Below are 22298 nucleotides of genomic sequence, written 5' to 3' on the forward strand. Positions count from 1 at the left end.
CAACACAGTGTTCACCCAAAATGCATAAGCACACCAAACTGTGTGTTTATTATGTAACATTTAATTTAGTAAAAAGAAAAAAAAAAAAACAGTCGCAATATATTGTTATATATAAACTTGCAGTACTTTTATAATCACATTTCTTGAGTACTGTCTTTTTGGCAGTGACACCAAATCTGATTGTTCTCTAGAGGTGGAACATTGTGTGCACAATTTGTATAGTAACACCAAAGCAGTGACATGCTCTGGGGATTCTGTAGTGTATAAAAAAAATCCTTTAAGAATTTTTTTTTTTTTTTTTGCAAAAGGATGATGGTTTGATCAGGGAAAACAGAACCTGGATTAATTGACAAAATAAAATTGTGGGGGGCAACAAGGAGCCAAAATAGACAGATTGTATTGAATAAAAGATAACTGGATTCTGTTCAGATTGGAGCCCTTCATGTCAATCAGTCAATTCAATCAATTTTATTTATAGAGCGCCAAATCACAACAAACAGTTGCCCCAAGGCGCTTTATATTGTAAGGCAAGGCCATACAATAATTACGTAAAAACCCCAATGGTCAAAACGATCCCCTGTGAGCAAGCAGTTGGCGACAGTGGGAAGGAAAAACTCCCTTTTAACAGGAAGAAACCTCCAGCAGAACCAGGCTCAGGGAGGGGCAGTCTTCTGCTAGGACTGGTTGGGGCTGAGGGAGAGAACCAGGAAAAAGACATGCTGTGGAGGGGAGCAGAGATCAATCACTAATGATTAAATGCAGAGTGGTGCATACAGAGCAAAAAGAGAAAAACACTCAGTGCATCATGGGAACCCCCAGCAGTCTAAGTCTATAGCAGCATAACTAAGGGATGGTTCAGGGTCACCTGATCCAGCCCTAACTATAAGCTTTAGCAAAAAGGAAAGTTTTAAGCCTAATCTTAAAAGTAGAGAGGGTGTCTGTCTCCCTGATCTGAATTGGGAGCTGGTTCCACAGGAGAGGAGCCTGAAAGCTGAAGGCTCTGCCTCCCATTCTACTCTTACAAACCCTAGGAACTACAAGTAAGCCTGCAGTCTGAGAGCAAAGCACTCTATTGGGATGATATGGTACTATGAGGTCCCTAAGATAAGATGGGACCTGATTATTCAAAACCTTATAAGTAAGAAGAAGAATTTTAAATTCTATTCTAGAATTAACAGGAAGCCAATGAAGAGAGGCCAATATGGGTGAGATATGCTCTCTCCTTCTAGTCCCCGTTAGTACTCTAGCTGCAGCATTTTGAATTAACTGAAGGCTTTTCAGGGAACTTTTAGGACAACCTGATAATAATGAATTACAATAGTCCAGCCTAGAGGAAATAAATGCATGAATTAGCTTTTCAGCATCACTCTGAGACAAGACCTTTCTAATTTTAGAGATATTGCGTAAATGCAAAAAAGCAGTCCTACATATTTGTTTAATATGCACATTGAATGACATATCCTGATTAAAAATGACTCCAAGATTTCTCACAGTATTACTAGAGGTCAGGGTAATGCCATCCAGAGTAAGGATCTGGTTAGACACCATGTTTCTAAGATTTGTGGGGCCAAGTACAATAACTTCAGTTTTATCTGAGTTTAAAAGCAGGAAATTAGAGGTCATCCATGTCTTTGTCTGTAAGACAATCCTGCAGTTTAGCTAATTGGTGTGTCCCCTCTGGCTTCATGGATAGATAAAGCTGGGTATCATCTGCGTAACAATGAAAATTTAAGCAATGCCGTCTAATAATACTGCCTAAGGGAAGCATGTATAAAGTGAATAAAATTGGTCCTAGCACAGAACCTTGTGGAACTCCATAATTAACCTTAGTCTGTGAAGATTCCCCATTTACATGAACAAATTGTAATTTATTAGATAAATGATTCAAACCACCGCAGCGCAGTGCCTTTAATACCTATGGCATGCTCTAATCTCTGTAATAAAATTTTATGGTCAACAGTATCAAAAGCAGCACTGAGGTCTAACAGAACAAGCACAGAGATGAGTCCACTGTCTGAGGCCATAAGAAGATCATTTGTAACCTTCACTAATGCTGTTTCTGTACTATGATGAATTCTAAAACCTGACTGAAACTAATAGGCAAATAGACCATTCCTCTGCAGATGATCAGTTAGCTGTTTTACAACTACCCTTTCAAGAATTTTTGAGAGAAAAGGAAGGTTGGAGATTGGCCTATAATTAGCTAAGATAGCTGGGTCAAGTGATGGCTTTTTAAGTAATGGTTTAATTACTGCCACCTTAAAAGCCTGTGGTACATAGCCAACTAATATAGATTGATCATATTTAAGATCGAAGCATTAAATAATGGTAGGGCTTCCTTGAGCAGCCTGGTAGGAATGCGGTCTAATAGACATGTTGATGGTTTGGATGAAGTAACTAATGAAAATAACTGACAGAACAATCGGAGAGAGAGTCTAACCAAATACCGGCATCACTGAAAGCAGCCAAAGATAACGATACGTCTTTGGGATGGTTATGAGTAATTTTTTCTCTAATAGTTAAAATTTTATTAGCAAAGAAAGTCATGAAGTCATTACTAGTTAAAGTTAAAGGAATACTCGGCTCAATAGAGCTCTGACTCTTGGTCTGCCTGGCTACAGTGCTGAAAAGAAACCTGGGGTGGTTCTTCTTCAATTAGTGATGAGTAGTAAGATGTCCTAGCTTTACGGAGGGCTTTTTTATAGAGCAACAGACTCTTTTTCCAGGCTAAGTGAAGATCTTCTAAATTAGTGAGACGCCATTTCCTCTCCAACTTACGGGTTATCTGCTTTAAGCTGCGAGTTTGTGAGTTATACCACGGAGTCAGGCACTTCTGATTTAAAGCTCTCTTTTTCAGATGAGCTACAGCATCCAAAGTTGTCTTCAATGAGGATGTAAAACTATTGACAAGATACTCTATCTCACAGAGTTTAGATAGCTACTCTGCACTGTGTTGGTATATGGCATTAGAGAACATAAAGAAGGAATCATATCCTTAAACCTAGTTACAGTGCTTTCTGAAAGACGTCTAGTGTAATGAAACTTATTCCCCACTGCTGGGTAGTCCATCAGAGTAAATGTTAAGAAATGATCAGACAGAAGGGAGTTTTCAGGGAATACTGTTAAGTCTTCAATTTCCATACCATAAGTCAGAACAAGATCTAAGGTATGATTAAAGTGGTGGGTGGACTCATTTACATTTTGAGCAAAGCCAGTTGAGTCTAATAATAGATTAAATGCAGTGTTGAAGCTGTCATTCTCAGCATCTGTGTGGATGTTAAAATCGCCCACTATAATTATCTTATCTGAGCTAAGCACTAAGTCAGACAAAAGGTCTGAAAATTCACAGAGAAACTCACAGTAACGACCAGGTGGACGATAGATAATAACAAATAAAACTGGTTTTTGGGACTTCCAATTTGGATGGACAAGACTAAGTCAAGCTTTCAAATGAATTAAAGCTCTGTCTGGGTTTTGATTAATTAATAAGCTGGAATGGAAGATTGCTGCTAATCCTCCGCCTCGGCCCGTGCTACGAGCATTCTGGCAGTTAGTGTGACTCGGGGGTGTTGACTCATTTAAACTAACATTCATCCTGCTGTAACCAGGTTTCTGTAAGGCAGAATAAATCAATATATTGATCAATTATTATATCATTTACTAACAGGGACTTAGAAGAGAGAGACCTAATGTTTAATAGACCACATTTAACTGTTTTAGTCTGTGGTGCAGTTGAAGGTGCTATATTTTTTCTTTTTGAATTTTTATGCTTAAATACATTTTTGCTGGTTATTGGTGGTCTGGGAGCAGGCACCGTCTCTATCGTGATGGGGTAATGAGGGGATGGCAGGGGGAGAGAAGCTGCAGAGAGGTGTGTAAGACTACAACTCTGCTTCCTGGTCCCAACCCTGGATAGTCACGGTTTGGAGGATTTAAGAAAATTGGCCAGATTTCTAGAAATGAGAGCTGCTCCATCCAAAGTGGGATGGATGCCGTCTCTCCTAACAAGACCAGGTTTTCCCCAGAAGCTTTGCCAATTATCTATGAAGCCCACCTCATTTTTTTGTAACCAAAAAATGAGCACCTCAAAGTATTCCTTTTTGGTGTCAAGTCTAAGTTCATACTGCCAAATGGTAATTCATATGCCTTATTCAGTGGATTACATGAGAACTGGTTATCTGAGAGTTCTAGGACCCATTTGTTTTGGCATCGCAATTCCTGTTTTCCCCAAACTTCAGAGATGTTGTGGCAATCAATTTCTATTTCAATGGACATGTATAGAAACTGTTCCCCCCCCACCCCCCATAAACTCAAAATGAGTTTTTGTTCCCTGCGTCCTGAACTATGAACAGTATTTTGTTCTGTGCATTTGTACATCTGTATTTCCAAATTGGGTTGGGCAAGCTACACCACAGTCTTACTGAACTGAATTTCCAGTACTGTAGTAAATTACTCAGTGTATTCATATTAAATGTATTTGAAGTTTTACACGCTTGACAGCTCTGCAAGCTAATGCTACCAACTTATCTTCCATTGAATGTGCTTCACAATAAAAGTATTTCAATGTCACACCTGCAGTTTCACTCACAGCACAGTAACTGGTTTTGTTTGTGAAAAGATAATATCGGTACTTCAGCGTGTCTTATCATGTCATTTAGAAAGATTGACTCTGAAGAGGACCCACAGTACTAACCGCTGAATGAAAATGGATTAAATCTGCATCCGAAATGTTACACAGTTAAAAGACTGCAGCATGCTTCAGTTTTCAGCACACATTAGGGGCTATTTACTGCGTGCTGGATTATTTCAGGATTATTAGCGCCCCTGAATTAAAATATTTACAGATGTAGTCATGACATTTAATGAAATATCCAAGGTTACCTAACAACAAAACATGCTTTAATACTGTGGCATAAAACATGAAGAGTACACTGGACACAATTATTGTTGCATCATAATGAATTTTAATTAAGTAATCACTGTCCTTTGTAATGAAATGGGCAATTTAGGGCTAGCAGCTCTGTTGTGCCTGTTGTTGCCTACTCATTTAAAATTTCCACTAATTACTTTAGTTGGCGAACACCCTGAAGAATATTTTCTTACCTTGAACTGGCAATTTAGTAGCTGAATTCCCTTAGACAATTTTGTGAGATGCTAACCAGCAGTATAAACTTCAGTGACCTACAGCAATGTCTGAGCTAATACTACAACCCTGGCAAAAATTATGGAATCACTGGCCTCGGAGGATGTTCATTCAGTTGTTTAATTTTGTAGAAAAAAAGCAGATCACAGACATGACACAAAAGTAAAGTCATTTCAAATGGCAACTTTCTGGGTTTAAGAAACACTATAAGAAATCAGGAAAAAAAATTGTGGCAGTCAGTAACAGTTACTTTTTTTTTAGACCAAGCAGAGGGGAAAAAATATGGAATCACTCAATTCTGAGGAAAAAAATTATGGTATCATGAAAAACAAAAGAACGCTCCAACACATCACTAGTATTTTGTTGCACCACCTCTGGCTTTTATAACAGCTTGCAGTCTCTGAGGCATGGACTTAATGAGTGACAAACAGTACTCATCAATCTGGCTCCAACTTTCTCTGATTGCTGTTGCCAGATCAGCTTTGCAGGTTGGAGACTTGTCCTGGACCATTTTCTTCAACTTCCACCAAAGATTTTCAATTGGATTAAGATCCGGACTATTTGCAGGCCATGACATTGACCCTATGTGTATTTTTGCAAGGAATGTTTTCAGTTTTTGCTCTATGGCAAGATGCATTATCATCTTGAAAATTGATTTCATCATCCCCAAACATCCTTTCAATTGATGGGATAAGAAAAGTGTCCAAAATATCAACGTAAACTTGTGCATTAATTGATGATGTAATGACAGCCATCTCCCCAGTGCCTTTACCTGACATGCAGCCCCATATCATCAATGACTGTGGAAATTTACATGTTCTCTTCAGGCAGTCATCTTTATAAATCTCATTGGAACGGCACCAAACAAAAGTTCCAGCATCATCACCTTGCCCAATGCAGATTCGAGAGTCATCACTGAATGACTTTCATCCAGTCATCCACAGTCCACGATTGCTTTTCCTTAGCCCATTGTAACCTTGTTTTTTTCTGTTTAGGTGTTAATGATGGCTTTCATTTAGCTTTTCTGTATGTAAATCCCATTTCCTTTAGGCGGTTTCTTACAGTTCGGTTACAGACGTTGACTCCAGTTTCCTCCCATTCGTTCCTTATTTGTTTTGTTGTGCATTTTCGATTTTTGAGACATATTGCTTTAAGTTTTCTGTCTTGACGCTTACCAGTATGTTTGCCTTTAACAACCTTCCCATGTTTGTATTTGGTCCAGAGTTTAGACACAGCTGACTGTGAACAACCAACATCTTTTGCAACATTGCGTGATGATTTACCCTCTTTTAAGAGTTTGATAATCCTCTCCTTTGTTTCAGTTGACATCTCTTGTGTTGGAGCCATGATTCTTGTCAGTCCACTTGGTGCAACAGCTCTCCAAGGTGTGACCACTGCTTTTAGATGCAGACTAACGAGTAGATCTGATTTGATGCAGGTGTTAGTTTTGGGGATGGAAATATACAGGGTGATTCCATAATTTATTCCTCAGAATTGAGTGAGTCCATATTTTTTCCCCTCTGCTTGGTCTAAAAAAGTAACCGTTACTGACTGCCACAATTTTTTTTTCTTGATTTCTTATAGTGTTTCTTAAAGCCAGAAAGTTGCCATTTGAAATGACTTTAGTTTTGTGTCATGTCTGTGATCTGCTTTTTTTTCTACAAAATTAAACTGAATGAACATCCTCCAAAGCCGGTGATTCCATAATTTTTGCCAGGGGTTGTACTTAGCCAAACACTAAGTGAAATATCTTATGGCTGCAAGAATTAGAATGTAATGCCCAAAAGTCCCAAAAGGTACCCAGAATGTTGTAAATCTGTGTATATATCAATCCACTTAAAAATAAAGACATGGGTATCGACTACTGCATCAAAATGTAAAATATTCAAAATCAACTCTAAATTTCTGTAGCTTTTAGGGCTCTATATTTCTCAAAACTCGATAAATTGGCTGTCCAATTCACCTTGGACGTTCGATATTCTATACATATCATATCTATACATTTATGTGCTAAATACTGCTTATATAAGTTTAATTTAAAGCCATTCATTGGTTAGTATGGTTTTAATGTGTAACCCATCTTTTAAAGCTTTAGCTATACTGCTTGTGTATTAGTATTTTCTTTGCACATTTTGACTTTTTTTTTTTTGTTGTTTTTTGTTCTTACGCTATCTCAAATTGACATTACAACCTACATGTTACCATTACTAATTCCAAGAGCCTTAATCATTTTATTTTTATGGCTTCCCTGACCTGATTTTAAAGGTAAAATCACAAACAGGCCAAGTTTTGCCATTGCTTAGTTAATGCTTAAAAAAAACATTGCTTCACATCCCACTTTAGTTATGCAGAAAAGTTAACTTAAGTAAACAAACTTATCAATTTCACTTAGTGCAGGATTGTAGTAAAACAGTGTAATGGTGAGTAAACACTCAAAATGTGTTGTGGGGAGCAGTTTCAATTTATTTTCATTTATATAGAGCCAAATCACAACAAACTTGCCTCAAGGCGTATCACATGAGTAAGGTCTAACCTTACAACCCCCAGAGCAAGCACACAGGCAACAGTGGTAAGGAAAAACACCCTCTGATTTGAGGAAGAAAACTTAAGCAACCCAGACTCAAAGGGGCGACCCTCTGCTTGGGCCGTGGTACCGACATAATTTACAAAACAATTTTTGTTTGGTCATGTTTCCATCTGGATAACCCCCTAGTCTGAACAAGAAGCACAGAGAATGTGTGTATTTACAGTAAAACTTGCATATAATTGATTTAGGTGGACAAATGAGTTTTGTCAATTATAATCGAAATCCATTATATCTATAAAACGAACCGAATCCGTTAGATGTATAAAACAGATTGGTTACAGTCAGGTGGTGCCGAACGATCTACGGGGAATTAGGTTTATGCATTTCCTTGATTAAACACCTGTCATTGAATCGGGACCTGCCTCATTTAATGATCGGTGTCGCAGACTGAACGGTCCTCCCCCCAAAAATCGGTCCACCTGCCTTCACTGCGCATGCGTGATTTGGGACCACAGCAGCTCGTCTGAGACAGTCTCTTCACCCAGATATCTGAAGCTTTTGTACAACAATCCTTTCCACATACATTCAGCGTTATTTCATCATAAAAGATGGATGAAGCGAGCAGAGCGCCACAGCTACACAAGTAGCAGATATGTCGCTGAGATAGATGATGATGACCGGAGTGCAGTTTTAAGCAGAAACGAGGTGATAATCTGTGAACCACGGCTAATGACGCACGCGCAGTGAAGGCAGGGTGGACCGATTTTTGAGGGGGGGGCGTTCAGTCGGCGGCATCAGGTCAAAATTTTGACTGGAAAAAAAAATAGATGCCTGCCTTAAATATGTGCATTAAAAAGATTACATTTGGTTGAGTCACTCCCCCCCCCCCCCCCCCCCCAAGTCCGCTGCAGAGTGATACCTTAAAAACCTAAAGTCTGATTTATACTTCTCCAGCTCCATAACTCTGTGGCCATGTAATGATGTTGATGTGTGTGTGACCCTTTTAAACTTCTCCATTGCATCTTTATACAATTTACTGCAGGAACAACAGCCTTTTCTGGATTAATTTGCCCCTCAACGAGCTCCACTTGTTTATACAATCATCAGCAGGGATGGGTATTGATAATATTTTATCTATCGGTACCATTATCGATCCGATTCCTTATCGATACCTTTTGTGAATTTTCTGTGTACTAAAAGTAGGCTTTATGGGTTTTCTATGTCAACATTTTGAGTCTTAAATAAATATGAAATTGGTCACTGGATCTCTGGACATAAATAAAAATAAAACTGTAGTTTTTGTCAAAAGCATTTCCTTTCAGACATTATTGGCATGAATGTCTTTCCATACCTCTGAGCACTTGCAGCTGACTGTGCTGCAAGTCAGGATGTAATTCATAAAGAATGCAGGATTGAATGCTCATTTTGGGAGGGGGGGGGGGGGGAATGTTTGTCAATTGTAGTTTTTGTCTGTATTACAGCATTTGGAAAAGGCGTCATTTTATTTAAAGCGGCAATTTGTTTTGAAGATCAGACTCTCTTGGCAGAGAGCTGTGCAGTGTTTAGAGCTGTACCAATGGAACAGAGGACGATTCTCGTTCCTTGACTGCAACAAGACAAGAGTCCCAGTTAGTGACTTTAATCCTCACAAAAGTGACGCACAATTAACATTTTAATGGCTTTGAAGAGCAGCGAATCAAAGAACCAACAAGCCAGCAGATTGCTTCATTGGTACATGCTTCCAAGTGGAGTCACGTTGTAGAAGCGGTTGGTTTACAGAGCCACTGCAGGGTCTATAATCAACGTAGAGAAATGATCATTTTTCCGACAAACGCCCTCAAAAACAACGGCTGCTCTGAAGGACAGATAAGGGAATCGTTAAGCAAAAAGGCTATTGATGTCGGTGGATCGAATCAATTCTTAACGATACCCAAAAATAACCGGTTCTTGATCCGCAACCCTAATCAGCCTCCAAACCATCGGTATGGTATGTACAATTTCCTCCATGAATTGCAGGTCATTTGAGCATCTTTTTCTGATTTTGTTATAAAGTTGGTCATATTTGAGGACCTTTCTGCCAAACGTATTTGATCCATGATCGAAATGTATTCGGCGCATGCACTTCTAAGATACCCAATTATGTCACAATATAAAGTTGAACCACTATTTTAAGCAGGATCCCAAAGTATATTGTGATTTTTACTCAAGGCCAAAATATGGCCATCGGGTATTGTGAAGACTGTGTCTGTCTGTCTGTGCTCAGCATGGGTCCAGTCCTATAACTGCCATGGTCTTCAAATTCACAGGAAGCATTCTTGAGACACAGACCTTGGACAAGTTCAAAGATGGCCAAAAGGTCACATTCTTTCTACATGCTCTTTCATTCATTGTATCCATTCTCTCTGTAGCAACGTTACATTTACAGGGCATAATCTCAGGATAATGAACTTTCAAAACATTGAAGGTAGCTGACCTTGGCCTACTTTCAGGATTAAAAGGTCACATTTTATGTTGGGGTTTGTCCACCAGGGCAGTATGTTGGCGCTACTGCATGAGTTGGCCAAGTGAAACTATATTTTGCGTTTCCTGTTTTTATGCTTATAAGGCTGGTGGTACTTTAGCATTGCGTTCTATATTTATGTTTGCTTTAATAAACTACCATTATAAATATTGTCACATCTCATGTCGAGGATTTAAAAACGTCCGCTGATTTGCAGATATCTGCCATTTCATGGTGCGACTGATTATAGTTGATCTGTGATCTGTACAGACAGCCTCATAGTTCGGCATGCAGGTGAACCGTGGATTAATTATGAAGTTCACAAATGAGTTTTGTATCATGGGGACTTGAGTTTCAAGTGACAACTATGTTAAGCGTGGCACTGACGCAGCCTTTTTTTTTTTTTGTTATATCTCCCACTGTTGGTGCGTGCTCACATAGCCTCCATCCTTGTGCTCCACTATAAACAGGCTCAGCACTTCTGGGTCCAACCACCAAAAAAAAAAAAAAACTCCATTAATGTTAAGCGTTCAGGACAAAATGTCCCCCATCCCTGTGCAGCTGTGAGCGCAGTGAACACAGCATTGCATTCCAAGGGCATGCGCAGCAAAGCTTGCTGAAAATGTATTCTCAAATGTTTGAGCTTCTGCTCTCCAGGACCACTGATATGAATTAATTGTGATTAGTGGGTAGGATGAATGCATTTATCCAGAAAGTGTTACGAATGAAATTATTCGTAACACCAGACAATGGGGATGTCCTCATCTTGTAAAAAAAAAAAAAAAAAAAAGGTACAAACTGATCAGTTTTGCTCTTCTTTTTGGGTACTTTTCATGATTTTTAACAAAGGCAGTTTTTTTTACTGATGCAGGTTATATTGCAATTTTTTTAATTTTTTTTTTTTTTTTTTTAAGTAAGTCTCTTTGGCTGCTCCCTTGTTTTCACTCTGGGTTACCACAGCAAATCTGAGGTGGATCTGCATGTTGATTTGGCATAGGTTTTATGCCGGATGCCCTTCCTGACGCGACTCCACATTACATGGAGAAATGTGGCAGGGGTGGGGTTTGAAGTGGGAACCTTCCACACTGAAACCAAGCGTGCTAACCACTTGCCCACCTGTAAAACATTGGACAAATTGTTTTCATTCAAGACCACAGACAAAAGGTCCTTGCTTTTATTACTGTCATTTTTGAAAATGGCAGTTTTTTTTTTGATGATTCGAAAAAGTATCCAACTCATAGCTCAAAAACAATTTCTCATCCAAAATGCGGTTTTTGTGAGCTGTGACACTGAGTTCGATTTGTGGTCTGAGATCGATGCAGATCCGTTGAGATCAGATACTCGCCAGAAGTATTTCTGAAGCCAAAATACTGTATTCAAGTCTGTCACATGGCCATTACTGTATTGAATATTGAAGAATCTAAAGTACAACTTGCATACTTTTACTGCTGTCCACATAATAGTCTTAACGTTGAGGAGAGATGTAAATTACTCTCTGGATTGGCATGGTGTGCAACTTGATCACTAATAAATACTCAGACTGCTGTATTTCCCAGTTTTCTCTAATCTTCTCATGAACATCTCTGTGAAATTTCTTTAATTTATTGCTCTAAAATGTAGAAGAATGCATTTCAGAGCAACTTGAACCCTCGAGCTTCCAGGGCACTAGGTGGGCCCTGGACCTCAGCTTCAGAATTCTCCTTTCATCAGATTTCTCTTATGGATCACATCCCTGGATCATGCAATTAAGTGGCATTCTTTTCTCAGTTGTAGGTGTATTTGTTGAAAGTGATATTTTATTATATTGTGTGTGTATTCATGTTATGAATGTTCTTCAAAACATTTTGGTGGCCATTAATGTGGGTCCCTATGTGACTTTGGACTGCTGGTCTCCAGCCCAGGCATATATGTGCTTTAAGCCACCTCTGGTTCTTGATACTGATTGCATCTAACTGTTTATACAGTAGTGTTCAAAATAATAGTAGTGCTATGTGACTAAAAATATTAATCCAGGTTTTGAGTATATTTCTTATTGTTACATGGGAAACAAGGTACCAGTAGATTCTCACAAATCCAACAAGACCAAGCATTCACAATATGCACACTCTTAAGGCTATGAAATCGGGCTATTAGTAAAAAAAACAAAAAAAAAAAAGTAGAAAAGGGGGTGTTCACAATAATAGTAGTGTGGCATTCAGTCAATGAGTTCATCAATTTTGTGGAACAAACAGGTGTGAATCAGGTGTCCCCTATGTAAGGATGAAGCCAGCACCTGTTGAACATGCTTTTCTCTTTGAAAGCCTGAGGAAAATGGGATGTTCAAGACACTGTTCAGAAGAACAGCATAGTTTGATTAAAAAGTTGATTGGAGAGGGGAAAACTTATATGCAGGTGCAAAAAATTTTAGGCTGTTCATCTACAATGATCTCCAATGCTTTAAAATGGACATTAAAACCAGAGATGCGTGGAAGAAAACGGAAAACAACCATCAAAATGGATAGAAGAATAACCAGAATGGCAAAGGCTCACCCACTGATCAGCTCCAGGATGATCAAAGACAGTCTGGAGTTACCTGTAAGTGCTGTGACAGTTAGAAGATGCCTGTGTGAAGCTAATTTATTTGCAAGAATCCCCCGCAAAGTCCCTCTGTTAAATAAGACGTGCTGAAGAGGTTACAATTTGTCAAAGAACACATCAGCTGGCCTAAAGAGAAATGGAGGAATATTTTGTGGACTGATGAGAGTAAAATTGTTCTTTTTGGGTCCAAGGGTCGCAGACAGTTTGTGAGACGACCCCCAAACTCTGAATTCAAGCCACAGTTCACAGTGAAGACAGTGAAGCATGGTGGTGCAAGCATCATGATATGGGCATGTTTCTCCTACTATGGTGTTGGGCCTATATATAGCATACCAGGTATCATGGATCAGTTTGGATATGTCAAAATACTTGAGGTCATGTTGCCTTAGGCCAGGTTAACACAGCAGGATAATTAGGCCGATATCGGGCCCGATCTTCCCCTCCTGACAATCTTAAGGACGCCCCGACAATCGTGATGACGCTAAAGATAATCTTATCAGATATTCCTCCCGTATGTGGTGTGTTAAGAGCGCTCTGATCTGCTCGGAATGGTGTCGGGAGTGCTCCGATCGCAAATCGGGGATATTCAACATGTTGGATTTTTTTTTGGCCCGATATTGCAGCATGTGTTGTCCTCCGACCACAAAAGAACACGCAGCCTGCTGAATGTGACGTACAGCCAATCAGAAAGCGAGGTGACGGACGTACGGAGCGGAAAATAAAATCAAAACAGCTGTTCTGACTTACCAGAAAGTCCGGTGGTCGCGCTGTCTCCACTCCTTTAAAGAGCACCTTTTCTTTTTGTGTTGTTTTTTTCCCCTCTGTTGTAAATAGTCTACAAAGTACCTCCGTTTGTTTACTCTGAAGTCACGTTTAATCTCGAGAGATTTTGCGAGATTTCCTTTCTGAACTGTAAATGTTCGTGTGTGAAATCTGTTCGTGTGGGGTGGTGTTGTCCTTACCGTGTGGCTGCACACCACACACTGTACGACCAAACCTGTTAGATCCATGATTTTTTTTATCTTCACGTGTGTGGTCTCTCAGGTTTTGGAAACCTACAGATAATGTTAAAATACTGTCGTGAAGAGGACATGCCCTTCAAATGGGTGTTTCAACAAGACAGTGACCCCAAGCACACTAGTAAACCAGCAAAATCTTGGTTCCAAACCAACAAAATTAATGCCTCGCAGATGTGAAGAAATCATGAAAAACTGTGGTTATACAACTAAATACTAGTTTAGTGATTCACAGGATTGCTAAAAAAGCAGTTTGAACATAATAGTTTTGAGTTTGTAGCGTCAACAGCAGATGGTACTATTATTGTGACCACCCGCTTTTCTACTTTTTTTTTTTTTTTTACTACAACCCCTGGCAAAAATTATGGAATCACCGGCCTCGGAGGATGTTCATTCATTTTTTTAATTTTGTAGAAAAAAAGCAGATCACAGACATGACACAAAACTAAAGTCATTTCAAATGGCAACTTTCTGGCTTTAAGAAACACTATAAGAAATCAGGAAAAAAAATTGTGGCAGTCAGTAACGGTTACTTTTTTAGACCAAGCGGAGGGAAAAAAATATGGAATCACTCAATTCTGAGGAAAAAATTATGGAATCATGAAAAACAAAAGAACGCTCCAACACATAACTAGTATTTTGTTGCACCACCTCTGGCTTTTATAACAGCTTGCAGTCTCTGAGGCATGGACTTAATGAGTGACAAACAGTACTCATCAATCTGGCTCCAACTTTCTCTGATTGCTGTTGCCAGATCAGCTTTGCAGGTTGGAGCCTTGTCATGGACCATTTTCTTCAACTTCCACCAAAGATTTTCAATTGGATTAAGATCCGGACTATTTGCAGGCCATGACATTGACCCTATGTGTCTTTTTGCAAGGAATGTTTTCACAGTTTTTGCTCTATGGCAAGATGCATTATCATCTTGAAAAATGATTTCATCATCCCCAAACATCCTTTCAATTGATGGGATAAGAAAAGTGTCCAAAATATCAATGTAAACTTGTGCATTTATTGTTGATGTATTGACAGCCATCTCCCCAGTGCCTTTACCTGACATGCAGCCCCATATCATCAATGACTGTGGAAATTTACATGTTCTCTTCAGGCAGTCATCTTTATAAATCTCATTGGAATGGCACCAAACAAAAGTTCCAGCATCATCACCTTGCCCAATGCAGATTCGAGATTCGTCACTGAATATGACTTTCATCCAGTCATCCACAGTCCACGATTGCTTTTCCTTAGCCCATTGTAACCTTGTTTTTTTTCTGTTTAGGTGTTAATGATGGCTTTCATTTAGCTTTTCTGTATGTAAATCCCATTTCCTTTAGGCGGTTTCTTACAGTTCGGTCACAGACGTTGACTCCAGTTTCCTCCCATTTGTTCCTCATTTGTTGTGCATTTTCGATTTTTGAGACATACTGCTTTAAGTTTTCTGTCTTGATGCTTTGATGTCTTCCTTGGTCTACCAGTATGTTTGCCTTTAACAACCTTCCCATGTTGTTTGTATTTGGTCCAGAGTTTAGACACAGCTGACTGTGAACAACCAACATCTTTTGCAACATTGCGTGATGATTTACCCTCTTTTAAGAGTTTGATAATCCTCTCCTTTGTTTCAATTGACATCTCTCGTGTTGGAGCCATGATTCATGTCAGTCCACTTGGTGCAACAGCTCTCCAAGGTGTGATCACTCCTTTTTAGATGCAGACTAACGAGCAGATCTGATTTGATGCAGGTGTTAGTTTTGGGGATGAAAATTTACAGGGTGATTCCATAATTTATTCCTCAGAATTGAGTGAGTCCATATTTTTTTCCCTCTGCTTGGTCTAAAAAAGTAACCGTTACTGACTGCCAGAATAATTTTTCCTGATTTCTTATAGTGTTTCTTAAAGCCAGAAAGTTGCCATTTGAAATGACTTTAGTTTTGTGTCATGTCTATGATCTGCTTTTTTTTCTCTACAAAATTAAACTGAACATCCTCCAAGGCCGGTGATTCCATAATTATTGCCAGGGGTTGTAATAGCCCACTTTCATAGCCTTAAGAGTGTGCATATCATGAATGCTTGGTCTTGTTGGATTTGTGAGAATCTACTGGTACCTTGTTTCCCTTGTAACAATAAGAAATATACTCAAAACCTGGATTAATCTTTTTAGTCACATAGCACTACTATTATTCTGAACACTACTGTACGTCTTATTCACAGGTGATGCACGTTTATGCTCATTATTTTAGGAAATGCCATGAGATTTATAAGAAATTAACCTGAATATTTTTACACTTTCCCACTTTAAACAGCGGCTGAAAGTACTGTCTGCTTCCATAGTCCCTGTCTGCTCCACTGCACACAAACTCACTCGCGTAACAGGGTTTGTGTGCTTGTAATTTAAAAAAAAAAAACAATTCTGTTACTTTTAATTGTTCAATGCCTGTATTTGCAGAACCTAGCAAATAATTAGGCAGCGTTCTCATCAGCCGAGATGGTCACACAAGCCTGCGTGACCGTTTTGGTGTCTGTACTAATGTTTGGTTTCTTTTTTGTTTAGATGCAGCCACTTGACACTGCAAAACTAACTGAAACAGCACGAAGGAAAGCATTTCCCTTATTCAAGCCTGACGTTTACAGTGAATTCTCCCCCAATTGATCAATGAGAAGTCGTTGGGGTCTGTCTGTCTGTCTTTAATAGGAGTGGGGGAGAAAAATAGACATTAAATTCATTGTGAAGGTGGTTTGGGCATCCCGTGAGGGTGCCACCTGGTCATCTCCCTAGGGAGGTCTACCAAGCACATCCAACCGGGATAAGGCCCCCAGGAAGACGTAGGACATGCTTGAGATTATGTTTCCTGCATGACCTGGATAAGTGATTGATTGAATGAATGAATGTATTGTGATATTTAATGTGACAATATGAAAACTGTTTAAAAAGTCAAAAAATCTATGTAATCGATTGCCGTGAGAAACTGTTGGCATATGTAGTACCACTTTTAATCAGCAGATGGCGCGATGTATTGTTGAGCCAATATGACTGTTACCTGACATCAACTCAGTTTCAAACTGATTTGAGAAAAGTTAATGGTGGATTGTAGAACATTTCTCCAGACTTCTAATTGAGCACTGATTATGTACTTACAGGCGCACCAGTGGGGAAAAGTGCAGAAATTTAGGGTGGGACCAAGTCTAGTGTTTTAAAAAAATACTGAGCTGCGCATTTGTCAGCCGACCATGCGAGGTGGGCAGTAAGACCAGCCCCGAGGCCGTGCCTCTGGGCCTCACACTCGGCAGCGCTGTTCAGGGCAAATTGCTGCTCTGTGAGCGGAGGCACAAAATGGTGTTTGATTTCCACTTTGAGCATTGAAAATGTTCATACAAGAAGAATGCAATTTAGCACATAACTTCATGGTCTAGTCTTGCAAAAAGCAACTTATACTTGGCAGTTATGGATTTAGCAGATGAGTTGTTTGTTTGTAGCTCAGTCAGATGCACTATGGGGACTGTGGTACCCTGAACAGTTTGTTTTTGGTTATTGTTGATGTAATTTTGCCAGACTACTAACAAAAATTAGTTTTTAGTAGTAGTTTTGTTTTCTTCTTCCCTGGGCCTGCTTTTATGATATACTTGGCTTGTGTTTTTTGTGGCAGGTGGAGGTCCAAGGCAGTGAGCCATATCCCAGCAACCCAAGCAACAGGAGTCATTACAGGCTTCAGGTATGTTTGCATCCTCTGGTCAGGTTGGACACATCCTTCATGCTTTATTGGTTAATTTTATTTTGAAGTGTTTCAGGTGCCCCATGAGTTTTCATACCATACTCAAGTTGTTGAACATCTAAAGCTGTTTTGTGGGGCTTTTGTTTGATGAGGTTTTGGCTGTAAATTAAGATCCAGTTTGGAACCTCGTGCATTGTTTCATCCATCTGACATAAGTGCTTTGGGTTCTGACTGGAACACTCAGGATTACCTGCAGTCCATTATCACCTGAAAGTAATTGTCACCACCAGGTCTCACAGGGGTATCCCATTGAACTGATCTGGTCTACTCCTTAGTCTTAGATCATGTCTAGAAAACCAGAGTTTATCTTCAGCGGAGCTTGTTGTAGTAATGATTTTTCCTTTGTTGGCCAGCAGTCAAACCTTTAATTCAAATTGTTATGCCTGTTAGGGTCTTTATTGAATCAGTCCAAATTTGCTACCATGCAAACTAGGCCTATAGGACCACAAACTAATGGAGTCAGAAGTTTTGAGTTTTCACAGATTGTCTAAATTTGTCCAAAACTGCAAAAATGTGTTCCTTACACAGTCCTCATTGGATGTGTGTGTGACGTTTTGAACAAAACATTCAAATTAACAAAATCCTGTTATCCTTTTGGGCTGTCCAAGAGGAATGGGGTGCATTATTCTAAGTGGTACAGGTGCTTACAAATGGATTGAAAGAAGTGCCATATTTTTCAGAGTGTATGTCACACCAGAGTATATGACGCTTATTTCTTTTTATTCAAGAGTTTGATCTCAGTTTAAGAACACGATTTGTTAATTTTACTGATTCTCTAAGACTCTTAAGGCACATCCTCCTCATTCAGGTAATCTTGGTTTACAGTGGCTTGCATCCAGCCTAATCGGTCATTACTGCCGCCTTCTCTTCTGTCTGGTGTGTGGATCACAGTACCTCCTTCAATTTGCTGTATAAAAGCAGCTTGTGTGTATAAACAGTCATTTTTCTCATTATAATGCAGTATTTTATTTATATATATATATATATATATATATATATATATATATATTTCCAAATTGAAGTGGCAGAGCCAGACAAATAAGTTTACTTAAATAAATAAATGGTGACCAGAAAATACAGTATTTTAAAAATGTTTTTCCTTCGCCAGCTTTTCGGCCATCAGATCAGCTTGGGTTGTTTAAAAATAATAATGTGAAAGAATTTTTTTTTTCTCTATTCTAATTATTTTTCTTCTATACTGCTCTTCATGTCGACTTGTCTGTTAATCCGTACAATTGTGACATAAGAAATTCCTGTCAGAATTAATAAAGTATTCTGATTATTGTGCTTTGTCTTCTTATGTTCTAGGATCGCCAAGGACGAGTCAAGTAACAGTTGGTGCTTTGGTCAAAAAGACTGCAATGACCCCCTCACCCCACCCCTATAACCTCACCACCCCATTACATCCAGATCTCAAATGAAAATCTATTAGGGGTGAAGAATTAACAAAGGACAGAAAACTAAATGAAGACTTTGATTTCTTTTGACTTTAAAGACTTACCTTGAACTTGTAGTAAAAAGAAAAAGAAACGATTATTCATAGGACTACAACTTAATGCATAGCATCCTTAGGTGAAAACTTTTTCTTTTTTTTTTTTGCCCCGCCCCATTTCACTACATATGCTTTTTCTCTTGTATGCTGCATTTTCCTTTGCCCCTCTTTTTGTAATTGAAAGGATCTTCGTGTCTTGGTCCAAGAGCAAGTCTGTACTCACGAAAACACACAAATCAGATAGAAGTTTGTAGTGTTGGTTTATAATAGTGTCCCGAAATCAAGAATGGGCAGTTTGTCCTTTTTTTTTTTTCTTTTTTTTTTCTTCTTCTTTTGTGCACCCCTCCCCAAACCACTGTCTTCTGAGGGTGTTCACATTTTCAACCAGGACCTGATTGATATTCACCATAGGCGAGTGTCAAGTTGGCTCCAGAAATAGTTTGCTACATGCTTGACATGTATTTTTGTTTGGAAAGACTGGGAGATTCTCAGAAAGGCCCTCTGTTTTATTTTGCATGTGTTGGATGGTGTGTGTGTGTGTGTGTGTGGAAGGTTGGATCTGGATATGAAAGGGGGTTTAGAGCTCAAATGTTGAGTCTTGCTCGGTGTATAAATTTACAGTTGAAAAGTCGGAGCCCTGTGTCTTCATTGTACTTTATTTACCTTCTTTCTTTCACTTGGACAATTTAACGCATTGTTGCTATGGGCTGCTTTCTTGTTTTGTTCTCCCCTCCTGTTTTCTAAGGACTGATGCGTGTGGCCTTGCCCCCACTCTTTCTATTAATCAGTTCAAAAGTAATAAATGTGGTATATTCAGCAGAACTGGTGTGCATTCCCCTTGTTTGTGTAAAGCCATTATTTTGTTCTGTAGTGGATCTGTGTGTTGTTTAAGGATTATGAATGAATGTTCATGTGCTCACCTTCAGACTCTGCATCCCGACCTGCCTTTCTTAAGTCTGCCCTGCCTCATCCTGTATTCTGGTGCCCCGTCTTCCCACGTGTCATTAAGCCAACCATAATATCACCACATTGAGCTTCTGCCATTTTCAGAATGTCATTTTTGGGGAGTTGACAAAACAGAAAAAAAAACAAGGTCGTTCAGAACTACTGGGCTTTATTTGTGGCATAAATAAAGATGCTCCACAAAGTGATTTTTGTGCTTTTTATTTTCTTTTAAAAATCATGTACCCATGCCTGACCTGTTCAAACTGCATATTTAGTTTGGACTGTTTTTGTTTTTGGTTGAAACCTGCTTGTGCATGAATGTTGAACATTTGCTTACTTTGTGTTGTGGCAGTATTAATGTTAGACATTCTTTAAAAGACCTATATTCTGTATATGCCGTAGACTGAATATGTACACATGCACAGAGGGGAAATAAGCTTTGAAAAGATCTTGTTCGACTGGGGTGGTCAACCCTGTTGCATGAAGAGCCAGGAGTACAGGTCTTTGGTTGGATTGATCCCGCGAGTCAGACTTGGATGAAAGAGGAGGAACTAATCTGTGAAATCACCTACTGCGGTCAACATTTGGAACCAAAGTCTTCCGCGTGCAGGTTCTCCATGGCACACAGCCAGGCTTCATCAAGATGTTGGGTTGAAGGAGCAACTCTAAATGTTACAAAACCTGGAAATTATTTTCCACAATAGGTCTTGAGCACAAACTAAGACCTGCTAAATCCATTTGATTAACATTGTACATCAGCGACTTTTGAAATCTGCAGTTAAGTTTAGCATCGAAGTGTAAGTTATTTAAAATTGTAACTAAACGCTCAAATGTTGCAGCACCCTGATATTCTCATTTTTGTTTCAGTTAAATTGTACTTTGATACATCCACAATCGAAGTCAAAATTTCATCTCAAAACGGAATGTTTTTTTATTCCCAAAGTTGGTGGGATGTGTTAAATGAGATTAAATGTTTAATGTGGTCTTACGTGGGGGAAATAAATATCTGGGTTTTGTAGCGGGATGTGACAGCTTCTATGCTTGAACTGAAAGTTCAGATGGACGGGTGAGTGTATTTATTTGGTGGTGTGATAGCGGTGGACAGCAATGGGCCGTGACGCCGGTGATCCGGGTTTATTTCCTGGTTGCAGCCAAGTTTCCAGCAGTGTGAACTTGTAAAGGGGGGTGGGGCTGTGTGTCATTCTGGAGATAATCTGGAAGCTTTTGTTTGCTACCCATGTTGCATAGGAGACCTTAACCTGACCCTGGGTGTTAATTTGAGTTTACATCATAGGGAAGCGGTAACATGACCACTGATTAGTGCCACTTTGAGTTAAAGGGAGTTGTTCTTTACCTGTTGATGCCACTGGTAATGGAACCACGCACCCTCTGACCCCGTTCAGAAATAAACCAGTATGATTTTGACACATGACATTTCATCACCATGCACAGCATATTGTAATAGTGAACTTTGGAAGAGAATACTACTGCCCTACGCTAACAGGCCATTGAACCATGTTGACCTTGATCCTGACATTTTAATCTGCCATGTGAAATTATAGAAAAGTGCCTGACTTTTTTTTTTTAACCAAAGGCTTAAGCAGAGGTCACCACACTGGCTTTGGAAATGAAAGAAGTTGATACTCATTTCAAGAGGACAAGAGAGGAGGGACAGGAAGAATGTGTTGGCTGTAGTTATTGGAAATTATACAGCTGTGTGGACTTGAACTTCTCAGTATTGTATATATATCAAGTCCATCAAGCTCTACAATACATTGTGTTGGGGAGGTGATGGCCGAGTGATTAACCAGTGGGATTAAGACCAGAGGATCCTTTGTTCAAACCCCCTTCTGGCCAGCAAATCACTAAGGGTCTTTAATCCCCAAACTGCTGTCAGTGTAGTGAGCGCCATATATGACAGCACCCTGACATTGGTGTATGGTGAATGTGAGACATTACTGTAAAGCAATTTGAGCTTCTGATATAGATGGAAAAAGTGCTATATACAGTGCATCTGAAAAGTATTCACCGCGCTACAGTTTTTCCACATTTTATGTTGCAGCCTTATTCCAAAATGGATTAATTCATTTTTTTGTCCTAAAAATTGTACACACGATACCCCATAATGACAATGTGAAAAGGGTTGGGTTTTTTGTTTGTTTTTTGAGAATTTGTAAATTTGTTAAACTAAGGAATCACATGTTCGTAAGTATACATAGCCTTTGCTGTGAAGCTCAAAATTGAACTCAGGTGCTTCTTGATTCCACTGATCATCCTTGAGCTGTTTCTACAGCTTAATTGGAGTCCACCTAGGGTAAATTCAATTGGACA

The 22298-nt window shown here is 39.2% G+C and overlaps 1 protein-coding gene across 1 annotated transcript in view; it reads left to right on the forward strand.

Moving 5' to 3' along the window:
• The window catches only part of ythdf2 (YTH N(6)-methyladenosine RNA binding protein 2), a 39701-nt gene extending 20151 nt beyond the window's left edge, over window positions 1–19550 (forward strand). Inside the window, exons 5-6 of the mRNA XM_034194943.1 lie at window positions 17405–17470; window positions 18839–19550. Of these exons, the coding sequence (XP_034050834.1) occupies window positions 17405–17470; window positions 18839–18862 (90 nt within the window). The 3' untranslated portion in view covers window positions 18863–19550. The remainder of the gene's footprint in view (window positions 1–17404; window positions 17471–18838) is intronic.
• The last annotated feature ends 2748 nt before the right edge of the window (window positions 19551–22298 follow it).

This window comes from Thalassophryne amazonica, chromosome 19, assembly GCF_902500255.1.
Source record: "Thalassophryne amazonica chromosome 19, fThaAma1.1, whole genome shotgun sequence".
NCBI classification, from domain to species: domain Eukaryota; kingdom Metazoa; phylum Chordata; class Actinopteri; order Batrachoidiformes; family Batrachoididae; genus Thalassophryne; species Thalassophryne amazonica.